The sequence below is a fragment of the Trachinotus anak genome, unplaced genomic scaffold (genome assembly GCF_046630095.1).
Source record: "Trachinotus anak isolate AG129_WGS33_773 ecotype Australia unplaced genomic scaffold, CSIRO_AGI_Tana_v1 ptg000004l, whole genome shotgun sequence".
NCBI classification, from domain to species: Eukaryota; Metazoa; Chordata; class Actinopteri; order Carangiformes; family Carangidae; genus Trachinotus; species Trachinotus anak.
The window spans coordinates 14,320,843-14,339,381 of NW_027273855.1; the positions used below are offsets into that span (position 1 = coordinate 14,320,843).

The following is an 18,539-nucleotide window of genomic DNA, read 5'->3' on the forward strand; positions in this document are numbered from 1 at the left end:
AGCTGTCCAGGGGAGGGCAGATGGAGTTGCCCTGTTGACTCTGAAGTCTGAAGTGACCATGGGCTCTCAAGCACTTCCCCCCTCACTTGTGGGGGTCTGTTCGTGACTTGAGCGCTCTTCTAGGTCCCTGATGGCTCTTCTGGACTCTGCATGCCTCCTTAACCGGCAACCTGACCCTGTCAACTACTTTAGCTGTCGAGTCTTTAAAACCTCATTCTTCTTTTGTCAGTGGCTCAAATGTCTCTCTGTTTTAGAGTTTATACCCACTCGTTTGGCGTGTGCTGCTGTACATCATACTTTTTCCTTAACACTTTTCCCATTTTGCGTTTCCATGCTTCATGCATAATATCTTCTCTTTTTCGACCAATATCAATATCAATATCACTGAGGACCAATGACTATTTTCACTGTCAGTTAGAATCTGCCACTCATATTTTTGAGTAATCCTTTAATCTGTAAATCTATAAAATATTATTATAGTTTCTCAGAGCTCAGTATAACATCTTCAAATTCATCTTCAAACCAAAACCCAAGTGTATTAAATTTACAGTAATGTACAACAAAGGATTATTATAGGATTATATATTATTAGAATTGTATTGGAGTTTAATACCCTGGAGTTTTCATTCTGTCTCCTCAGTGGCCCTGTTTGGTAACTCACTCTCTTCTCCTGGATCACAATGGGGGCCTAATGATCAGAGAGATAGTGGTGATAATAGAACCAGTTCATCTGGTTGTGCAGTGTACTGGTGTTGTGTTTTACCCGGATTTTGCTCCACACAGCAGCACCAGGGGGCATACACTGACCCTGCCCACTAGCCATTGTTAGCGATTTTCTATGAGGAAAAAAAAAATAGCTCAAATGTCAAAGGATGGGAATGGCACAGCACCAAATCAAAACAAAGCTCCGCATTGAGTCCTTTTCAAACCAGTCTCAGGTCAAACAAGAAAGGCCTTGCAGGAGGAGAGAGTATGTGGGCAACATGGCAACATAACAGGCACCAAACATTTTTGGCATTTCTGTAGTATTTTATCCCTAATATGGTCCGGTGAATCCAAAACTATAAAGAGCCACAGCCCCCTCGTCTCTGTGAAACTACTTCTTTTAGCGTCTTATAAACACAGGAAGTGCGAGATTGTATCACTGTGGGAGAAAGTGAAATGAAATTAGCTAAATTGGGTTACTTGGCTCAAATTACCCAAATCTAGTCAGAAAGGAAACATCCCCTCTGCTTTTTGCCTTGTTGCAGGAGAAACCTCCTCTCTATACCCTTGTGTTCATATGAGCAACAGCATTTATACCTGTTTTTTTCAACAGTTGTAGCTCCACTCGCATCTGCACACAGTCCCACCCGTATTTGTTGACAGTACCTGAGGCTCTAACTGACAAAGAGCAGAACATCATTTAACATCAAAGTCTTCATCCTGTGTGATCACTCCTTATAATGAATGATGAATGTGGATATGTAGGCTATTCTATGAGGCAGGGTCCTTTTGCACTTACTGATCATCGTTGAAATTCTATACAGTTCTTCACATGTAATGAATATTAACTGAAATCATTCTCAAATCCCTTAACAATGGGTAGATTCTCATTTGTCTTTACAAAATGGATGAACATCTGTGTGTGTGTGTGTGTGTGTGTGTGTGTGTGTGTGTGTGTGTGTGTGTGTGTGTGTGTGTGTGTGTGTGTGTGTGTGTGTCTGGTCTGCATGTTTTCCAGTAATTCAGAATCAAATTACTGCAGAGGAAGACCTTGCTCTTTGCCTGTTTGCTCCACAGTCCTACTTTAGTATGCATGACTGACCAAGAAAACAAAGGGAACTAAACTTTGGGTCTGGACAGATGCTGGAGCAGATATCTGGGTTTATTTTTTTATTCACCATTTGGGTGTTTTGTTTCAAAACCAAGCCTATGGACCATAATCTGGAGTTTATTCATAGTATCCACTTAGTGCAATTGGGAGGTACAATTGATGCCTCTGAAGTAATTAATGACTTCATTATACAGTATGACTAACCATCAATTCACTGAAACCTAGGAGGACTCAGGTCCTAACCTTTTAGTCATACATACAGTAAATTAGGGCTGGCAACTAACTAAATATATTAATTAAATTATATTAGTTAGTATGCCAGTAACATTCTTATTAATCAGTTAGTTGTTTTATCTATAAAATGTCCAAATGTAATGATACATTAGTGTCATAGTTTCTCAAGTTATGAATTCAGATGTCTTGTGTTGCCTTCCCAACAGTTCAAAACAGAGAGATATTCAGTTTGCCATAATATACAACAAAGAAAATCATTACATCTGCATATGTCAGAAGTTTAGTTAATGAGAACTGTATAAGTGAATGCTCTTTGAATATGTGATTTTTTAAAATACATTTTCTTATGATGATCATTCACTGTTTTAAACTTTATTCATATAAAAATTGTGTGTAGTGCCCAAAATAGTCACAGATAGATAATTTATTGGTTAATAATTTATAGAAAACGCTACTCTTCCTAGTACAACCTTCCTAAAGACTGTGTTGTAGGTAAAATCTCTCATGGGGCAAACAGTGGAGAAGAGAGCAGCTTGGGGGTCAGACAAGAGAGAAAATTTACTACTATAAACTACTACTATAAACAAGACACATTCCTCCTGTAATTCTGGACATCTGGTATGCATGTTGTGTCTGTCTTCTCTACGGCATGGGATTTATAAAGCAGGTTGAATCAAAGGCCCCGTATGTACAGTAACATCTTGGCAGTGCTTTCCACCACAGTTATAGCCTGTTAAAGATTTGTCAGGAATTTTATTTTTGCTTTTTTTTTTTTTTTTTTTTTTCAAGTTTTTTAAAATGTTTTTTTAATTTAAGGTTGCTTTATTTCTTTTTGGGTGCGTTTTATAATTTGTCATCACAAAAATATGCCAGTTCATGTGAACTTATTGCATGATTCATGACGGAGTGAGCGATGTGGAAAACTCATTTTAAAATACTTGCATGTGATATTCCACCACTACCAGTCACTGAGTGGTTGTCATAGGAACAAGTATGTGTTATTTTCCATCTATCAAACACTCCACCAGTAGCAAAATACCAGTGTGAAGATCATGTCTGGCCTGGGATGGGTTAACAGGGCAGGGTGTTGTGTTTTAGACGGCAGGCAGAGTTATAGCTACAGGTTAAAAGTCAAGCTGACAGGCCGTTTGTGGCCGGGCTTATGGGGTACTGTTGATACGGGTGTAAATGAGGGTTCCCAGTGCAAACAGTCCCTCATGTCTCTTCAAAGAGAAATACTGAGGGGATCAGTTTCAGGGGCTGGAAAACTCCTTCATATTGTTACGCTTCCTCATTTTTAAGATTTCCATGTCACCCCCTGTTTACAAGCTCTTGGCTTGGTCAAGGAAGTAATTAGTCAAAAGCTTGTGTCATATAGTTTCTGTTATTTATTTATTTATTTTTTACAGTGGTCACAAGGACATAAAACGCTTAACTAGATGGGTCTCCAAACACAAATTAGAGCATTTAGGATTTAATTTGAGCCACAGTAAAATGACTGCCTCAGGACACCTCATGCAGCGTTCAAGTGTTTTTATTGCTGGATTAGATGTCAGGCCTGTACTCTGATAGTGGCTTGTTGTGGTTGACAGCAAAGTATTGCCTGAACGATACTGAGACTCAAGAGTGCAGAGGAGATGCAGTTCATCTCCTGCGTCAGCCTACAGGATACTGAAAGTCAACACAGGAAGTGAGGTCATGGTGCAAGTCCCTAAAATTTTGTCCCGTGCTTTGCTGTTGGCGCCAGAAGTCTATAAAATCCCAGTGACACACACTACTGTAAATCCACAGCTTCTATAAATAATCAGATCAACAGAAAATGAAATATTTGGTTATAACCGAAACTAATGCTTATGTTTTATATTTTCAGAATTCTATGAACCTGCCTCCAGACAAAGCCCGGCTCCTCAGACAGTATGACAATGAGAAGAAATGGGATCTGATCTGCGACCAGGTGCAATCATAAACTCTAATTCAAAAATTGCCAAACCTGCACTGAGAATGTACACACAACTGGCCTTTAAACTCACTCTGCACCAGCACAATGACTTCAGCAAACACATATTATAATGCTTACTCATGTGTCCTCAGGAGAGGTTTCAGGTGAAGAATCCGCCTCACACCTACATCCAGAAGCTACGAGGATACTTAGACCCCGGAGTCACACGCAAGGTGGGACAGTACACATGACCTTTATATACTTTAGGTCCACTTTAAAAGGGAAACTTAACTGATTTTACACATCATAGCCTGATTAAGTGAACCTATTTAAGAACCTGTCAACTCTAACTTCTGGACATTGATAAATCTACAGCAAAACTCTCTGCTTCCATTGTGTCTTACAGAAGTTTCGCAGGCGGGTGCAGGAATCTACAAAAGTCTTGAGGGAGCTGGAGATATCACTGAGGACAAACCACATTGGGTAATCAATTCTTAACTCCCATTTCTCCAGAAAATTATTAAGATCTGTTTATTTGTGCATGAAGCTTAATAAAACAAAATGACTATTTCCCCTTGTAAAAAAATTGCTCTGTTTGTCCTCTTGCTGCTGCACGGATCCAGAGCTGTCTCTGGTGCCCTGATCTCTTCCATTGTTTTAACTTGCCAAGCTCTGCAGCTCCACTTCATAGAGCTGGTCCTCATAATGCCCAGATGGTAGCCATTGTGCTGCATCGTCCACTCCCCCATAGTGTTGAGCAGGAAGCTTTGTTGTGTATGCCAGAGGGACAGGAAGGCAGGCTGACCAATGCTGAACCCAGTGAAAAGCACAAAAACACACACAAGGATGCTTTTATGTTGACACATTTCCCTTATACTAAAGAAAACAACCTTTTGTAGTACTTTTCTATATTTTCTCATTGAATTCAATACTCTACAGTTCACTATACACCACTGTGTCTGTGGACGTTGTATTAAGCCTTTCTAGCCTGTGTCCTCAGTGTTGCAGACATGATTTTGATTTAATAATCTGATGTCACACAGATATTTTCCCATACAAATGTGCTGCAGTGACTTGCAACTGAAAACCAAAAAGGAGCCTGTAAAAAGGCTTAGGTTTTCCATAGCATCCACTGAGCTCCAAGAATAACTCATTCTATTAGACTTCATCAAAAGGATATGTTTCAATGCATTTCCCAGAAAGAATCACAGGCAAAGAAATAAAAGGAGAGCTATTTTCAGAAGACTTTTGTGGGTGGGATTAAGTGTAACAGATGCTGGTTTATTGTGTGTGTCTGAATCCTGAGCCCGTCCTGATGTGTTATTCCTGAGATTGCCAAGAAAATCTGAAATAGCAACCGGTTGGAGAGAAGTAGAGGGAGAAGCTGCAAGAGAGGAAGGAGTGAGGGGTCAGAGGCAAGGAGGGAGAAAGGGGAGAAATGGGGGGGTGTTAGGCAGGAAACTGATGATCAAGCCCGCCTTCTTGTCCAACCCCCCCCCCCTTCCCTCCTGCACCCAATCTTACTGCTTTGTTCGCTTTCCTCTGTCCCTCTGCTCACCTCTCTTCCCTTTTCGCCTCCCTCCTTACCTCTGCTACTTTCAGACTCTTGATTGCTTTCCTGCCATTGGCTAGCAGTCTGTCATCATAAGCAGAACTTTGAGACTATTTTAAGAACCTTTTACCCCAATCCTGTCCCCCTCCCCTGTAGTTCCCTGTAGAAGTGGGGAGGAGGTGAAGGGGGTCTGTGGGGGAGGCAGACTAAATACTGTTGGCTGTCAGATTCGACCCGAGCCCAGCTCCTTCAGCCTTATGGCCTCTACATTCTTTCTCTCATTGCAATGGGAATTCCTTTGTTTTGAGTTGTTTCTCTCTCCAGAAAAACTGGAGTTAAATGGGGAGGAAATCTGAAGCCTTGCTCTAGTTTTCTTTCCATTGCATTCTTGCCATTTTGTCTCAGTCATGAGAGGGGAGACCCCCTTCAGAGATGTGTTCTTATCAGAGTACAGTGAAATAGCGCCACAGCTCGCAATTATTTTCATTATCAATTAATCTGCCACTAATTTTCTCAATCAATGGACTAACTCTTTGCCCTGTAAAACATCACATAACAGTTAAAAATGCCGTTACAGTATCCTAACATCTACAAAAAAAGCAACAAATTCTCATATTTGTGATTAAAATCTAATCTGATCTTTGCAGCTCTGTAGTGAAGCCCAGTAAGAATTTACACAGATGTTTCAAGAAAGATAGGGGAGAAATGTGTACATGTTATACATGCAGTACATAGTTATACAGACATACAGATCTATATGAACCTGCATATCTAAACATACAATTATATTAAAACACATCCACCTGTCTCCATTTTCCTGCACACATGAATTCCATCCTCTGCACTCATCGTTTAGCCTATATTGTTTCAAAATAGTCAATGTTCCATTTCCTCCTTTTATTTATTTATTTTTAATTATTTTTTTGGGCCTTTTATGCCTTTATTATAGCTTAGTGGAGACTGACAGGAGAGGGGGTAGAGAGAGGGGAATGACATGCAGGAAAGAGTCGGACAGGTCGGGAGTCAAACCGGTGACTGCCTGCTAAGAGCGTCTTGCGCTCAACATGGTACGCACCCTAACCACTCGACAAACGGGCCGCCCCATTTCCTCCTTTTAAATACAGAATTTATTCTCAGTAATGTAAATAAATATTTGTCATTTCTAGCCATTATTTCAGGATGCAGTACACCTAATGAGACAAATAATGGTTATTATTAGTTATTATTAGTGATAGAAAGGATGACCAAAACATGTCCTGAGTTGTTATAGACTAGATGAAGTATTATAAGAAGGCTTCTAAGGAGCTTAGGAATCACACCAATCTCAATTTTCTTTCTGTGTGTCTCTTTATCTCTCCCCTTTTCTCCGTTATGGGTAAAATCCGGTCCTAAAGGATAAGGGTGTGTTCTTGATTTCAGTGCCCTGCTAACCCCTCTTTTCTTGCGTCACAGGTGGGTCAGGGAGTTCCTCAATGATGAGAACAGAGGCCTTGACATCCTGGTGGAGTACCTCTCCTTTGCCCAGTGTGCTGTCATGTGAGTACTTCAGCACACGTACATGATATACACACGCACCTCCTGACTGTAGCCAAAGCCTTTCCTAAGGAACTGGGTTGGGCAGGGAATCCAACTGCTGAGTTAACATGTTTTGTTCTGCAGAGCTCGTAATGAACTGCTTGTGCATCTAAAATGTGCTATTGGCACATTGCATTCTTTGGATTTGTTTGTATGCCGTGTTGCATACCTGGCAAACTGAATGTGTGTCTGGACAGATGCTACGTGGTGTAGTCTTGAGCTATACCTTGCCTGAATGTGTCAGAATCTCTGTGCTGAGCTTTATCATGCAGCTTAATGACAGTTCTTGTGATAACCCCTGGCTCTCTACCAAGCTGCCTTGCTAACCTAACCTCCCCCATGCCTCTCATCTATACCCCTGTGCCTCTGTGTTGGCTTGTCTGTCTGTCTGTATGTGGCCCAGGTTGGATTTTGAGGGGCTGGAGAATGGGGAGGATGGCTTCTTGGACAAGGCTAAATCTTGGAGCAGGTCTATAGAGGATCTGCACCATTCGAGCACCCAACCCTTCTGCAACACACTGGTGCGCTCTGCCCGCCAGTCTGTCCTCCGGTACGTATTGCTGAGCTAGCTTCCCCGCTATTACCTGTCCCTGTTATTGCCTTGCTCTGCTAACCTTGGATGCTATAAACATGTATTAGCATGCAAACCAGTTGTCTTGGTGCTGTTTTGTTTAGATAAAATGCCTGAATGGTCGACAAGTTACTGGTCCGCTGACCTCTCTCTCTTGAACTCAAGGCTCTGCACAATCTCAGTCAGATGATGAGCTGTATCAGAGATGCAAGCTGGAAGTCTCTGACCTTTTGCACTTTGTGTCTCACTTTGTTCATCATCCTCCCTCATGTGTCCAGATGTGCATTTGCACTGTCTTCAGATGAGAGCCAGCTGTGAGCAACAGCACATGTTGTACAGTTGTGATTCTCCTCTTCATCACTGAGCTACACACAGACAGGAGACAAAGAGACATTAGATAAAATTAAGCATTACAAGAACATCTTTCAGGCTTTATAACATTTAGAAGTAGATTAACAATAATTTTCATTTTCTTTTAGAAAGTGCTATAAACAATTCAAAGATGCTGGATCATGACACACTGTAAAAGCCATTTATAAACTGGACAAGCGGAAATATTATAGGCACATGGTGACTGTGCAATACAGTTACATAATAGCAGGCTGTGTGCACAGAGCTCAGTCTGTTGACAGCAGCAAGGAAACCAGGCTCCCATAATGCATCAGTAACCTCAAAAGCCATCTAAGTTTTTTCTGTCAGACCTTGTTCTCTGTAATTTTCTCTCTCTGTTTCTCTCTACGTGACACACTTAAAACAAGAGTCATATGAATAGCAGATGAACTTCAGAAAAAAATAAAACAAACTGTGATTAATAACAAATTAAAAGTAAGGAACTGAGTTTAATTACTGAATCTCTACTAGATATTAACTTCTGCCATCTGTTGCAGCTATGGCTCAGTCTCAAACAGCAAAACCATCAAAAACTCCCGCCTCGTGAGCCAAAAAGATGATGTGCATGTGTGCATCATGTGCTTGAGAGCCATCATGAACTACCAGGTAACAAACACAAACACTCCATTTGAAGGGAAGAGTAATATATGGAAGCTCATACATAATCATATCACATAGATTTTTTTTTTGTTTCCTGTTAAGTCAAATGCTGTATGTATATATATATACCCAGGTTTTCTGACCACATCCTGTCTCCCCCCCCCCCCCCCCCCCCCCCCTCTCTCTCTCTCACTCATGCAGTATGGCTTCAATATGGTCATGTCTCATGCACATGCAGTCAATGAAATTGCTCTCAGCTTGAACAATAAGAACTCACGGTAAGAACTGAGGCCCCCGTCTTCATGGGGCTGGGTCAAACAATAGGGGAAACCCTGCAGCCAGTTCATATGATATGCTTCCCATTCTGCATGGGGCTCAGCTTCTCTCTGAAGTCGGGGCTCAGAGATGTATATACAGGCCGTTAAAGGAATGTTTACTAAAGGGAGATTAGTGGTAAACCGCTGGGGCTGATCACTTCATAATGAAGTCTACGAGAGTAAACACTTCAAAAGCTATAAAGACCTGCCCTTGCTTCAGACTTGAGCATGGATTATTTATTTCAGACCATGTATGTTGATGGATTTGCACTAGTTCTGAGGATTGCATATATAGGCATACATTCTGGTAATGTAAATAGTGAAGAAATTGTGCTTTTCCAATTTTAATTTGAGATAGAGTTTGTTTAGTAGTTGATATTTATCCATGTATGTTGTCCTGATGAATGTCTCCTGTACTTCCAGAACAAAAGCTTTAGTCCTTGAGCTGCTGGCTGCCGTCTGTCTAGTCCGAGGAGGTCATGAGATCATCCTTTCAGCATTTGACAACTTCAAAGAGGTGCCCAAAGACACCTTTAAATGAAATTTGAACCATCATCATCTGAAGTTGCACTGTTTACAAGTCAGTGGTGATACATCGCTAACCCTGTGGGGATTGATAATGCTAAAAAAAAAAAACTTAAACTTAAACTTATTAAATTGCCATCATTTTCCACGACACCAGTGTGCATAAAGGTAAAAAGAGCCAGTGTAGAGAAATGAAAGTTAAGCTCTGGGAGTTTTCATGTCTACTGAGGGTGTCCTGTCTGAGGTTATTAGTCTCATTACGACACCAGATGTGAGCCAACCTTGAACAATGATAAGGATCAACTCCCTGATGGGAGCCAGTGGACCACAAAGGTTTGCTTAGCCTCTCGGTTTCTGTCTGCACAGTCATCTAAACACCGGAACAAGACAATTACCTCGCAGCCTAAAGCCCCAGAGAGACACGAGAGCTAATCAACCCACTAGTCAAAACAAGATGGTATTTCTGTGGTGGTATTTTCTAAGATTATACTTTAATACAAGGTGACAGATCTTTGAAATCTCACAAGAATGGCATCTACGGTATTCAAGCACAGCTGTACCAGTAATCAAAGATTAGGCTCACAACAACTACTGTGTCTAGTTAGAATTATCAGAAATATTTGTGCTTTTTTTATGCAGCACATAAAAAAAAAAACAGAAGAATTGAGAAAGCAATTTTTTCTTCTCTTATTTTCCAGTGTATTTTTGTGTAGGAATTTGGCTCCGTCCATTGTCTTAATCTTTTCCTGGATTTCCTTCTCATGAATTATGATAATAAGAAGAGCTTGTTGTTGCAAACAGAGGAAGTCATCCTACATTTACATACAACTAAGATCTTGGGATTGATTATGTTTGATCCTAGAATGTGTTTAATAATGACAAAATAATACATTAAATTATGATTAGTCACATGAAATAATAGCTTCAAGTTACATGGTTTTGGCATAGTCCCTAGGTACAATTGTTGCCCATTTCTTCTGTCATATTACCCGAAATCCATCTAATTGATGTCATTTTTTAACATTTCACCAATACTGTTGAGTTGTGGGAAGTCCCAGAATATATGAGTATATATGAGAACATATAAAGTCTCCTACTTAACCACAACCCCTCCAACATAAAAATAATATCGGTTTAAAATATCTCATTTTCTACCCAGTTCCTCTCCATGGTGAACTTTTTGCTGTTCTATTATTACATCATAATTCTTTTTTTTTACTTGTAAATGATAAATATGGATTAAAAGAAAGACCTCTGTATTACTGCATCTTTTTCATTTTAGGTGTGTAAGGAGAAGCATCGCTTTGAGAGACTGATGGATTACTTCCGCAGTGAGGAGGGAAACATTGATTTCATGGTAACTCCCGCTTTGTGCCACCCCTAGATGCATTGTTTTTGGTGTGAATGTGTGTCCATCTATCCATCCGATTTCTATATTTGGATCTAAATCTGTCTGTCTGTCTAGGTCGCTTGCATGCAGTTCATCAACATCGTGGTCCACTCAGTTGAGGACATGAACTTCAGAGTCCACCTGCAGTATGAATTCACCAAGCTGGGACTAGATGACTACCTGGAGGTAAGGAGACCATGTCATGGCCACGTCATGTCAAAATTTGCAAAGTATCCTCACATGGAGACTTTGTGAACAGTACATTGTGTGTACAATATCACTCACTCTGATTTATTTTCTCCTCATGTCAGAAATGTAAACATACAGAGAGTGACAAGCTGTCAGTGCAGATCCAGGCCTACCTGGATAACGTATTTGACGTGGGTGGTCTGCTGGAAGATGCAGAGACTAAGAATGCAGCACTGGAGAAGGTGGAGGAACTGGAAGAGCACCTGTCCCATGTAAGTGCACCGCCCAGTCTGGACCACCAACAGTGCTCTCTGGGCACATTTATGAGACTGTTGTGGTTCACCAGCTATGTACTTAACTTGGCTGTTTCTATGTGGTAATTAGAAATCTACTCAGTGTTTGCATTTCACAAGTGGTTCAGGATAATGACGGGGTGGAGAACACTGGCAAATACTGTGCATGAAACAATCTTAATATTGTTCTTGTGTTGGCTCAATCTTTCTGGGCAGTTGCCCTTGTATCCCACGCTGCTTTGCAAAGACCTTCTTCACATGGAAAGGTCGTAGGCAGCGCTGACATCACTCAAGGAATTTCATAACAAACTCTGCTCTCAGGGGTCATGAATGATGGGGGAGGATGAATTGATGGAGGAGGATGATCCCTGTGAAGTTCTCTACAGCATGTGTAATCTGGTCATAATCAAAAGTGAAAGCTATGCCATGCTCTTGCTGCGTCATGCTGCTGGATATATCTTCTCTCTTATTGATGATGCACTTTGCGTATGGGGAGAGAGAGGAGGGAGTGGAACTGGGAGAGATGCCGAGCTGTAGATCAATTCTTGAATTCACCTCCTCTCATCTCTCTGTTGCTCTCTCTGTCTTCGATCACAGGTGACGGAGAAGCTGCTGGAGGTTGAGAATGAAACAATGATGAAAGTAGCTGATCTGGAGAAGCTAGTCCTTCAGAAAGATAAGGACCTACAAGCAATTCGGGTAAGCTGGCAGTCGTAATGATGAATTATTGCTTGCATCAGTTGTATCAGACAGGGTTCAGGTTCTCTGTGTGTTCTAGCAAAGATCTGATGCTTCAGATGCTTGTGGCTAAATTGCTGTGATAGCAAATTAGGTCAGCAGGAAACAGGATGTTTCTTTGGCTTGTAGAGTCATTGTGTTGTGCTCTTTATCCCCCCCTGGTGACTGCTCAGGAGACATACGAGTCGACCAACACCCAGGTCAACACCCTGAGGAGGATGATTAAGGAGAAGGATGCTGCCTTCCAGAGGCACTTCAACATCGAGAGGCGGCTCTTGGAGCTTGAACAGCAGGGCACCATCCGTTTGCACAAGAAACCAGATGGAGACATTGCAATTGAGCCACTTGGTGTGGGTGGTGTTGGGAGTAGTGGCCTTGGGATCCCTCTGGGCGACATTGGGCAGCTGTCCCTGGGTTCAACGGCAGGGTTAACAGAACCAGGAGGGCCAGATACCAGTTTACCACCAGCCAGTGAAGCTCCTCCACCCCCTCCCCCACCACCACCACCTCCCCCTCCCCTGCCCTCTGCTTCAGGTAACAGACCATGACTCATAGTGATTATGTCTGGTGACACATATATGTGAAAGTTAATTTGACTATAGGCTGTCAGCGAAGGTCTATTTTCAGTTCCCCATTTTTGTTCATTCGTGCCAAGCCAGGTGATGGGTCACAGCAATGTTCTCCTACCGCAGACAGGAAAGGGAAACACAAGGCTTGTTTCCTTTGTGTGCATGTGTGCAGGCAGATAATCTTTGTCTCTTACAGCAGTTTTCACTTCTTTATAATAACTTCAGTTAGATTAAAAATCTCTTTTACAGGACTGTTGAGCCAGCCTTATAATGAAATAGATAAAATATGAAGAGAACAATAAAGGATGACAAAATAGTATAAGACTAGACTAGAAGAAAAGTTCCAGTAAAACATTTTTTAATATTGTCTTAATATAAATACATTAATTACAGGCTCGAGTGCCCCAGTCCCACCACCACCACCTCCTCTCGCTCCACCCCTGCCAGATGCTTCTCCCTCAGTCATCCTGAGTTTGGGCCTGTCAGGTTAGAGCACAAAACACAAAAGGACATATTTTTCTTATGCAACTTTTAGGCTTTCTACTTTCTATTCTACTGCAGGTAGAAGAGAGAAAGTTAATACATTTATATATTTTACAGCTATCAGAATCAAGAAGCCCATCAAGACTAAGTTCCGCCTGCCTGTGTTTAACTGGACGGCCTTGAAGCCCAATCAGATCAACGGCACAGTCTTCAACGAGATTGATGATGAACGTGTACTAGAGGTAAATCAAGCGGATGAAACTCCCCTCACAGTTAGATTGGAGTCACTGAAAACTTGGTTTCAAATCCTTATAACATAAGTATTTGTGACTAAAATAGCAATTATCAAAGTTAAAGTTTTGAAAATTTTTTGTGTTATCTAGCTTAGCTTCACCAGGACTGTGCGAGTGTGGTTTCATCAGATTTGCTGGCAACATAAGCAACAATCCATCAACTGCCATAACATTTTGATTCAGCTGTTGCTAGATCCTGATTAGAAATATGTGTCACTGCCTTTTTCCAAAATTTTTCCGTATGTTTTCAAGGCCTTTATAGTGTAAGTTCAGAACAAGTAAGTAAACTGTCACTCATCTGCAGGAGCTTGATCTTGAGAGGTTTGAAGAGCTCTTTAAGACCAGAGCCCAGGGACCAGTTGTGGATCTTGCCTGCACAAAGAGCAAAGTGGCCCAGAAGGCGGTAAACAAAGTCACCCTCCTGGACGCCAATCGCTCCAAGAACTTAGCCATCACACTGCGAAAGGCTAACAAGACCACAGAAGAAATCTGCAAAGCAATAGAGAAGTATGCACTTGTCATGAACTTAAAATTCACTTTTGAACCATAGGCTACATAGAACAAGTTACTAATATAAGTTATGTTTGCTCAGGTTTGACCTCAAAGCCTTACCTGTCGACTTTGTGGAGTGCCTGATGCGTTTCCTGCCCACGGAGTCAGAGGTCAAGGTGCTGCGTCAATACGAGCGTGAGCGACGTCCACTGGACCAGCTGGCGGAGGAAGATCGTTTCATGTTATTATTCAGCAAGATTGAGAGACTCACGCAGAGAATGAACATCATCACCTTTGTTGGGAACTTTGCTGACAATGTCAACATGCTCACACCACAGCTCAATGCAATCATTGCTGCTTCTGGCTCAGTCAAATCCTCACCAAAGTTGAAGAGAATGCTTGAGGTAAGAAGTGTTCATTTTGGCTGGTGTTTTCATATCAGCAGCATTTGTGCTGCATATTCATTTGTTCTTCTGGTTTACTCATAGATCATCTTAGCCTTGGGAAACTACATGAACAGCAGCAAGCGAGGCTGTGTTTATGGCTTCAAATTACAAAGTCTTGATCTGGTGAGTAATAGGTGGCATAATTCGGAGATCTCGTTCAAGTGCTCAGTTTATTGCCAGTCAACACCAAAAATATTCAACATAGTTTACTCTTGCAGCACTTTTTCTGATAATGCAAATGCCATTCATTTCTTTTGTTACACAGCTGCTGGACACTAAGTCTACAGACAGAAAAATGACATTGCTCCACTACATAGCTCTCATTGTGAAAGAGAAATATCCCGAACTGGCCAACTTCCACAACGAACTGCACTTTGTGGATAAAGCTGCCGCAGGTGGGTTTGCATTAAACATTAAATTGTAATTCTTTCAGTAACCATATGAAGATACACTATGTTTATAGACGTGTCAGGTATTTTTACCTAAATAAGATCATTTCTGTATAAAACATCCTTTGAAAAGTCTGTAAATAAGACACAATATCTATTGAATGTGTGTGAAGTGTCTCTGGAAAATGTGCTGCTGGATGTTCGAGAGCTGGGGAAAGGCATGGACCTGATCCGGAGAGAGTGCAGTCTCCATGACCATTCAGTCCTGAAAGGCTTCGTCCAGGCCAGCGATACACAGCTGGACAAGCTGCAGAAGGACGCGAAGACAGCAGAGGTATCCAACACTGTCCTCACCTCCTAAACCTCAAAGAATCCACTAGAAAATTTGAGAATAGACATGAGACAAAAATTCTATCCCACATGCAGCTCACTCACCTCTCAAACACACAAAAAAAATCATGACTCCTAACACAACAGTGTTTACAAACATTGCTCCCACTCTGGCACTGTCCTCCTTCCCAATTCTAGGAAGCCTTCAACAATGTGGTGAACTACTTCGGAGAGAGTGCCAAGACGACTCCACCCTCGGTGTTCTTCCCTGTGTTTGTGCGATTTATCAGGGCCTACAAGGTGAGGGCACCAAGCAGCAGCAGCAGCAGCATCTGTGTATCTCCTCACTTCTGTACTGAATCCAGCTTTCTCTGCTGGTCACTTGGGAAGTTCCCTGGTTTGTCTCACCAAGAGCAGAGCAGGGCAGAGCTTTGGCTGCCTCTGTGCCACAGGACGTGGCGTATACTCCGAGGCTAAATAACAGGAAAGGCCAGCTGGGTCTGACTCTAGAGCTGCAGCTGTGGTGTTTAGACTGGTTCTTCCCCCGTTCTCCCCTCCTCCCCTCCTGCCCTCCTTCCCTCCTCCCTTTTTACCCCTGGACAGCCTCGCCCTGCCCCACCACACAACACACTTCCTGAGATTGTTCTCAGCCTGGATTTATGGGATCTGCTCAAGGAAATGTGCAGCAAAAGGATTTCTGTGTATGGGGTTGTCTGTCTGATTGTTTATATCTGTCTTAAATGAATAGCTAGACATTTGGCAAATACATTAATTCACTTTCTTACTGTGAGTTAGATGAGAGCATCACTGTGCACTTAATATGAAGCTACAGTCACCAGGTCATTAGTTTATCTTTGTATAAAATTTGGAAATGGGGAAACAACTAGCTCAGCTCTGTTCAAAGGTAACCCACATAAGCTGGTCGTTGGATTTTGGTAACTTTCTCCAGAGCCAGGCTTGTTGTTTTACACAGTTTTCAGTCTTTATGCTAAGATAAGCTAATTGTCTGCTGGCTGTGGGTTTATAATACAGACATGCAAGTGGTATCGATCTTCTTGTCTAGCTTTCAGCAAGAAACCAAATAAGTAAATTTATCAAAATGTGTGTGCGTGTTTGAAAGGTTGAAAGGTGGCGGGGCAGAAGGAGAAAGAGAATACACTTGCAGTGGTTGGCTGTTAATCAAAGTGTGCGCTCCCTGTTTATGTTCAACTTTTGATCTGTTTTCTGTGTCCTTACTGGGCCACACAGGTGTGTTGACTTTACTTTGTTTGAGCTACAGTTTCTTGTCACAGACTGGTCAGCTTTTTGTCTTCTCAACAGGATGCAGTGGAAGAAAATGAGCAGAGGAAGAAGCAGGAGCAAGCAATGAGAGAAAAGTTATTGGCTCAGGAGGCTAAACAACATGACCCGAAGGTACAGTTCAAGTGCAAGCAACTAAGCTGAATGAAAGCTATCAGATGTTTACTCAGTGCTAAATAAAGCTTCGCGGCGTGCCAAAAAGCACAGTGAACAGTACAAATATCCTCTCCACTGGTTCAGGTCCAGGCACAAAAGAAGAGGCAGCAACAACAGGAGCTGATTGCAGAGCTGCGCAAGCGGCAAGCCAAGGACCACCGGCCCGTTTACGAGGGCAAGGATGGCACTATTGAGGACATCATCACAGGTGGGCCAGACAGCACCCTAAAAAGACCCCATGTGGGTGCCAGCAGCCCCGGTTGTCCCAGGCCGAGGATGACTGTGGTCATTCACTGCTCAGCTCCTTTGAAGTGCACCTTGTGCTACGTGGTCCAGACACAAGCACATCTGGAGCACAGCACATAGCGGCTCAGCAGTCGCTAGTTATTCCATGACGTGCTGTCTCGTTAGCTCTGAAATGAACAACACTGAAGCTGTTGAGCCTCAGTATGTTGATAGTCAGAGAGGCAAACTGATTCCAAGTGCACATAAAGTTCAGTATGAAGGATCTTTAGTTACAGGATTCCTCTTTAAAGCAACCATGTGTAGATTTTTTTATGTGACTATAGTATTTTTTCAAAGTATTCTGATGACATTTTTGTTTGTGGAAAAATAAGACAGTCCCAGTGAGAACTGATTGGGGAGCAAGTAAGTGTCCTTCCTGAATGTACCACCAGGAGTTGCCAAAGTCAGACTTTTTCAAATTCTACATATCAGGGCTGGAAGAGAAAAAAGGCAGTATCTACAGCCTCAGGAAACAGTCAGTGATCAGTGCTTGAAATGTAAATAATATAAATGTTGCATTAATATAATTTTTAGTCATATTGATAATGCTTCTATGCCACTACTATGAGAGCCGTAACAGCTTATTATCCAGCTGATGCTTTTCCAAGACACACACTCATTCTGTTCTAATTCTATTAAAAACCTCCTGAGGCTTTTACAAGGTTTGCTTCTATAGGTATGTGCTTCAAACAGCACAGCCCCACTTTCCTCAGATTCACTACAGTCTCCTGAAATATGAAATATGACGGTGGTCCAGTGCCCGCCTCTCCCCCCAGACGGGCAGTGTCTCAGGTGTGACATGTTTTCTCTCCCTCCCCCTCCTCCCCCAGTACTGAAGAGCGTGCCCTTCACAGCCCGCACTGCTAAACGCGGCTCACGGTTCTTCTGTGAAGCCAACCTCTGTGACGACGCCAACTGCTAGCCCTCCCCCCTAATGCCAAGGTTGTCCAGGTGTCTCTCGTATGCCTCCTGACCACTGTGCATGCAGCATGACCCCCTCCTCCACAACTTCTACCACTACAATTACTGTGAACTAACTTGGGCCATCATTGGTTGTTTGTGTTCTACTACTAGATGGCTCCTATCAGGCATCTGATGATAGGAGTCAGCCAAACCTCTTTGCCTGGCACAAAGCTACATGGAAAACAAAGAAAAGTTGTACAGAGTGTCAGCATATTTTGTGCGTGAAAAATATGTTGATACACTCAGGGTACCATCAGACATGACTGTGATTAAATTATCAAGTCAGAGCATCATGCATGACACTTGTAAACGGCTGTGCATTATTATGGCAGATTTCTTTTAAAGCATTTTTTTCATGAAGCCGAATTCAACAATAAAGAGGTTTGGCTAATTTACTGGTTTTATCAGCGACGCCTTGTTCCATGAGACTAACTTGTTTGGTGTTGGTTTTCCGGCTAACATGTGACTCTTCTTTCCTCAACCACCACTGTTTATTCTACCCCCTCCAGCTGAAAAGAAGATTAATGACAGTATGTCCCACTCCTAAGAGAGGGTAAGGAAGGTAGCCTGGCTGAAACCCGGCCCGCTTGGCCTTCCAGCTCCTGTGTGCTGCTACAGTGATGTCAGCTGCTTCAGCTAGTGCTTCGGACGCAAAACAAAAAAAAAAGATGCTTTACGGCACTGAGATTTCCTTTTCCACACTAT

The 18,539-nt window shown here is 42.2% G+C and overlaps 1 protein-coding gene across 5 annotated transcripts in view; it reads left to right on the forward strand.

Moving 5' to 3' along the window:
- The window catches only part of fmnl3 (formin-like 3), a 33,250-nt gene that overhangs the window by 12,017 nt on the left and 2,694 nt on the right, over window positions 1-18,539 (forward strand). Inside the window, exons 2-25 of one of the 5 annotated variants that reach the window (XM_071476240.1) lie at window positions 3,921-4,004; window positions 4,142-4,222; window positions 4,396-4,472; window positions 6,994-7,077; window positions 7,520-7,666; window positions 8,575-8,683; window positions 8,879-8,955; window positions 9,418-9,511; window positions 10,802-10,876; window positions 10,985-11,095; window positions 11,221-11,370; window positions 11,989-12,090; window positions 12,303-12,663; window positions 13,092-13,184; window positions 13,299-13,423; window positions 13,779-13,981; window positions 14,067-14,370; window positions 14,455-14,535; window positions 14,678-14,807; window positions 14,975-15,135; window positions 15,330-15,431; window positions 16,452-16,544; window positions 16,671-16,794; window positions 17,702-17,822. In XM_071476240.1, coding sequence (XP_071332341.1) covers window positions 3,921-4,004; window positions 4,142-4,222; window positions 4,396-4,472; window positions 6,994-7,077; window positions 7,520-7,666; window positions 8,575-8,683; window positions 8,879-8,955; window positions 9,418-9,511; window positions 10,802-10,876; window positions 10,985-11,095; window positions 11,221-11,370; window positions 11,989-12,090; window positions 12,303-12,663; window positions 13,092-13,184; window positions 13,299-13,423; window positions 13,779-13,981; window positions 14,067-14,370; window positions 14,455-14,535; window positions 14,678-14,807; window positions 14,975-15,135; window positions 15,330-15,431; window positions 16,452-16,544; window positions 16,671-16,794; window positions 17,702-17,793 — 3,060 coding nt within the window. In that variant the 3' untranslated portion in view covers window positions 17,794-17,822. Of the gene's footprint in view, window positions 1-3,920; window positions 4,005-4,141; window positions 4,223-4,395; window positions 4,473-6,993; window positions 7,078-7,519; window positions 7,667-8,574; window positions 8,684-8,878; window positions 8,956-9,417; window positions 9,512-10,801; window positions 10,877-10,984; window positions 11,096-11,220; window positions 11,371-11,988; window positions 12,091-12,302; window positions 12,664-13,091; window positions 13,185-13,298; window positions 13,424-13,778; window positions 13,982-14,066; window positions 14,371-14,454; window positions 14,536-14,677; window positions 14,808-14,974; window positions 15,136-15,329; window positions 15,432-16,451; window positions 16,545-16,670; window positions 16,795-17,701; window positions 17,823-18,343; window positions 18,388-18,539 lie in introns of all 5 variants that reach the window. The other 4 variants (XM_071476239.1, XM_071476243.1, XM_071476242.1 and 1 more) reach the window with 4 other exon arrangements.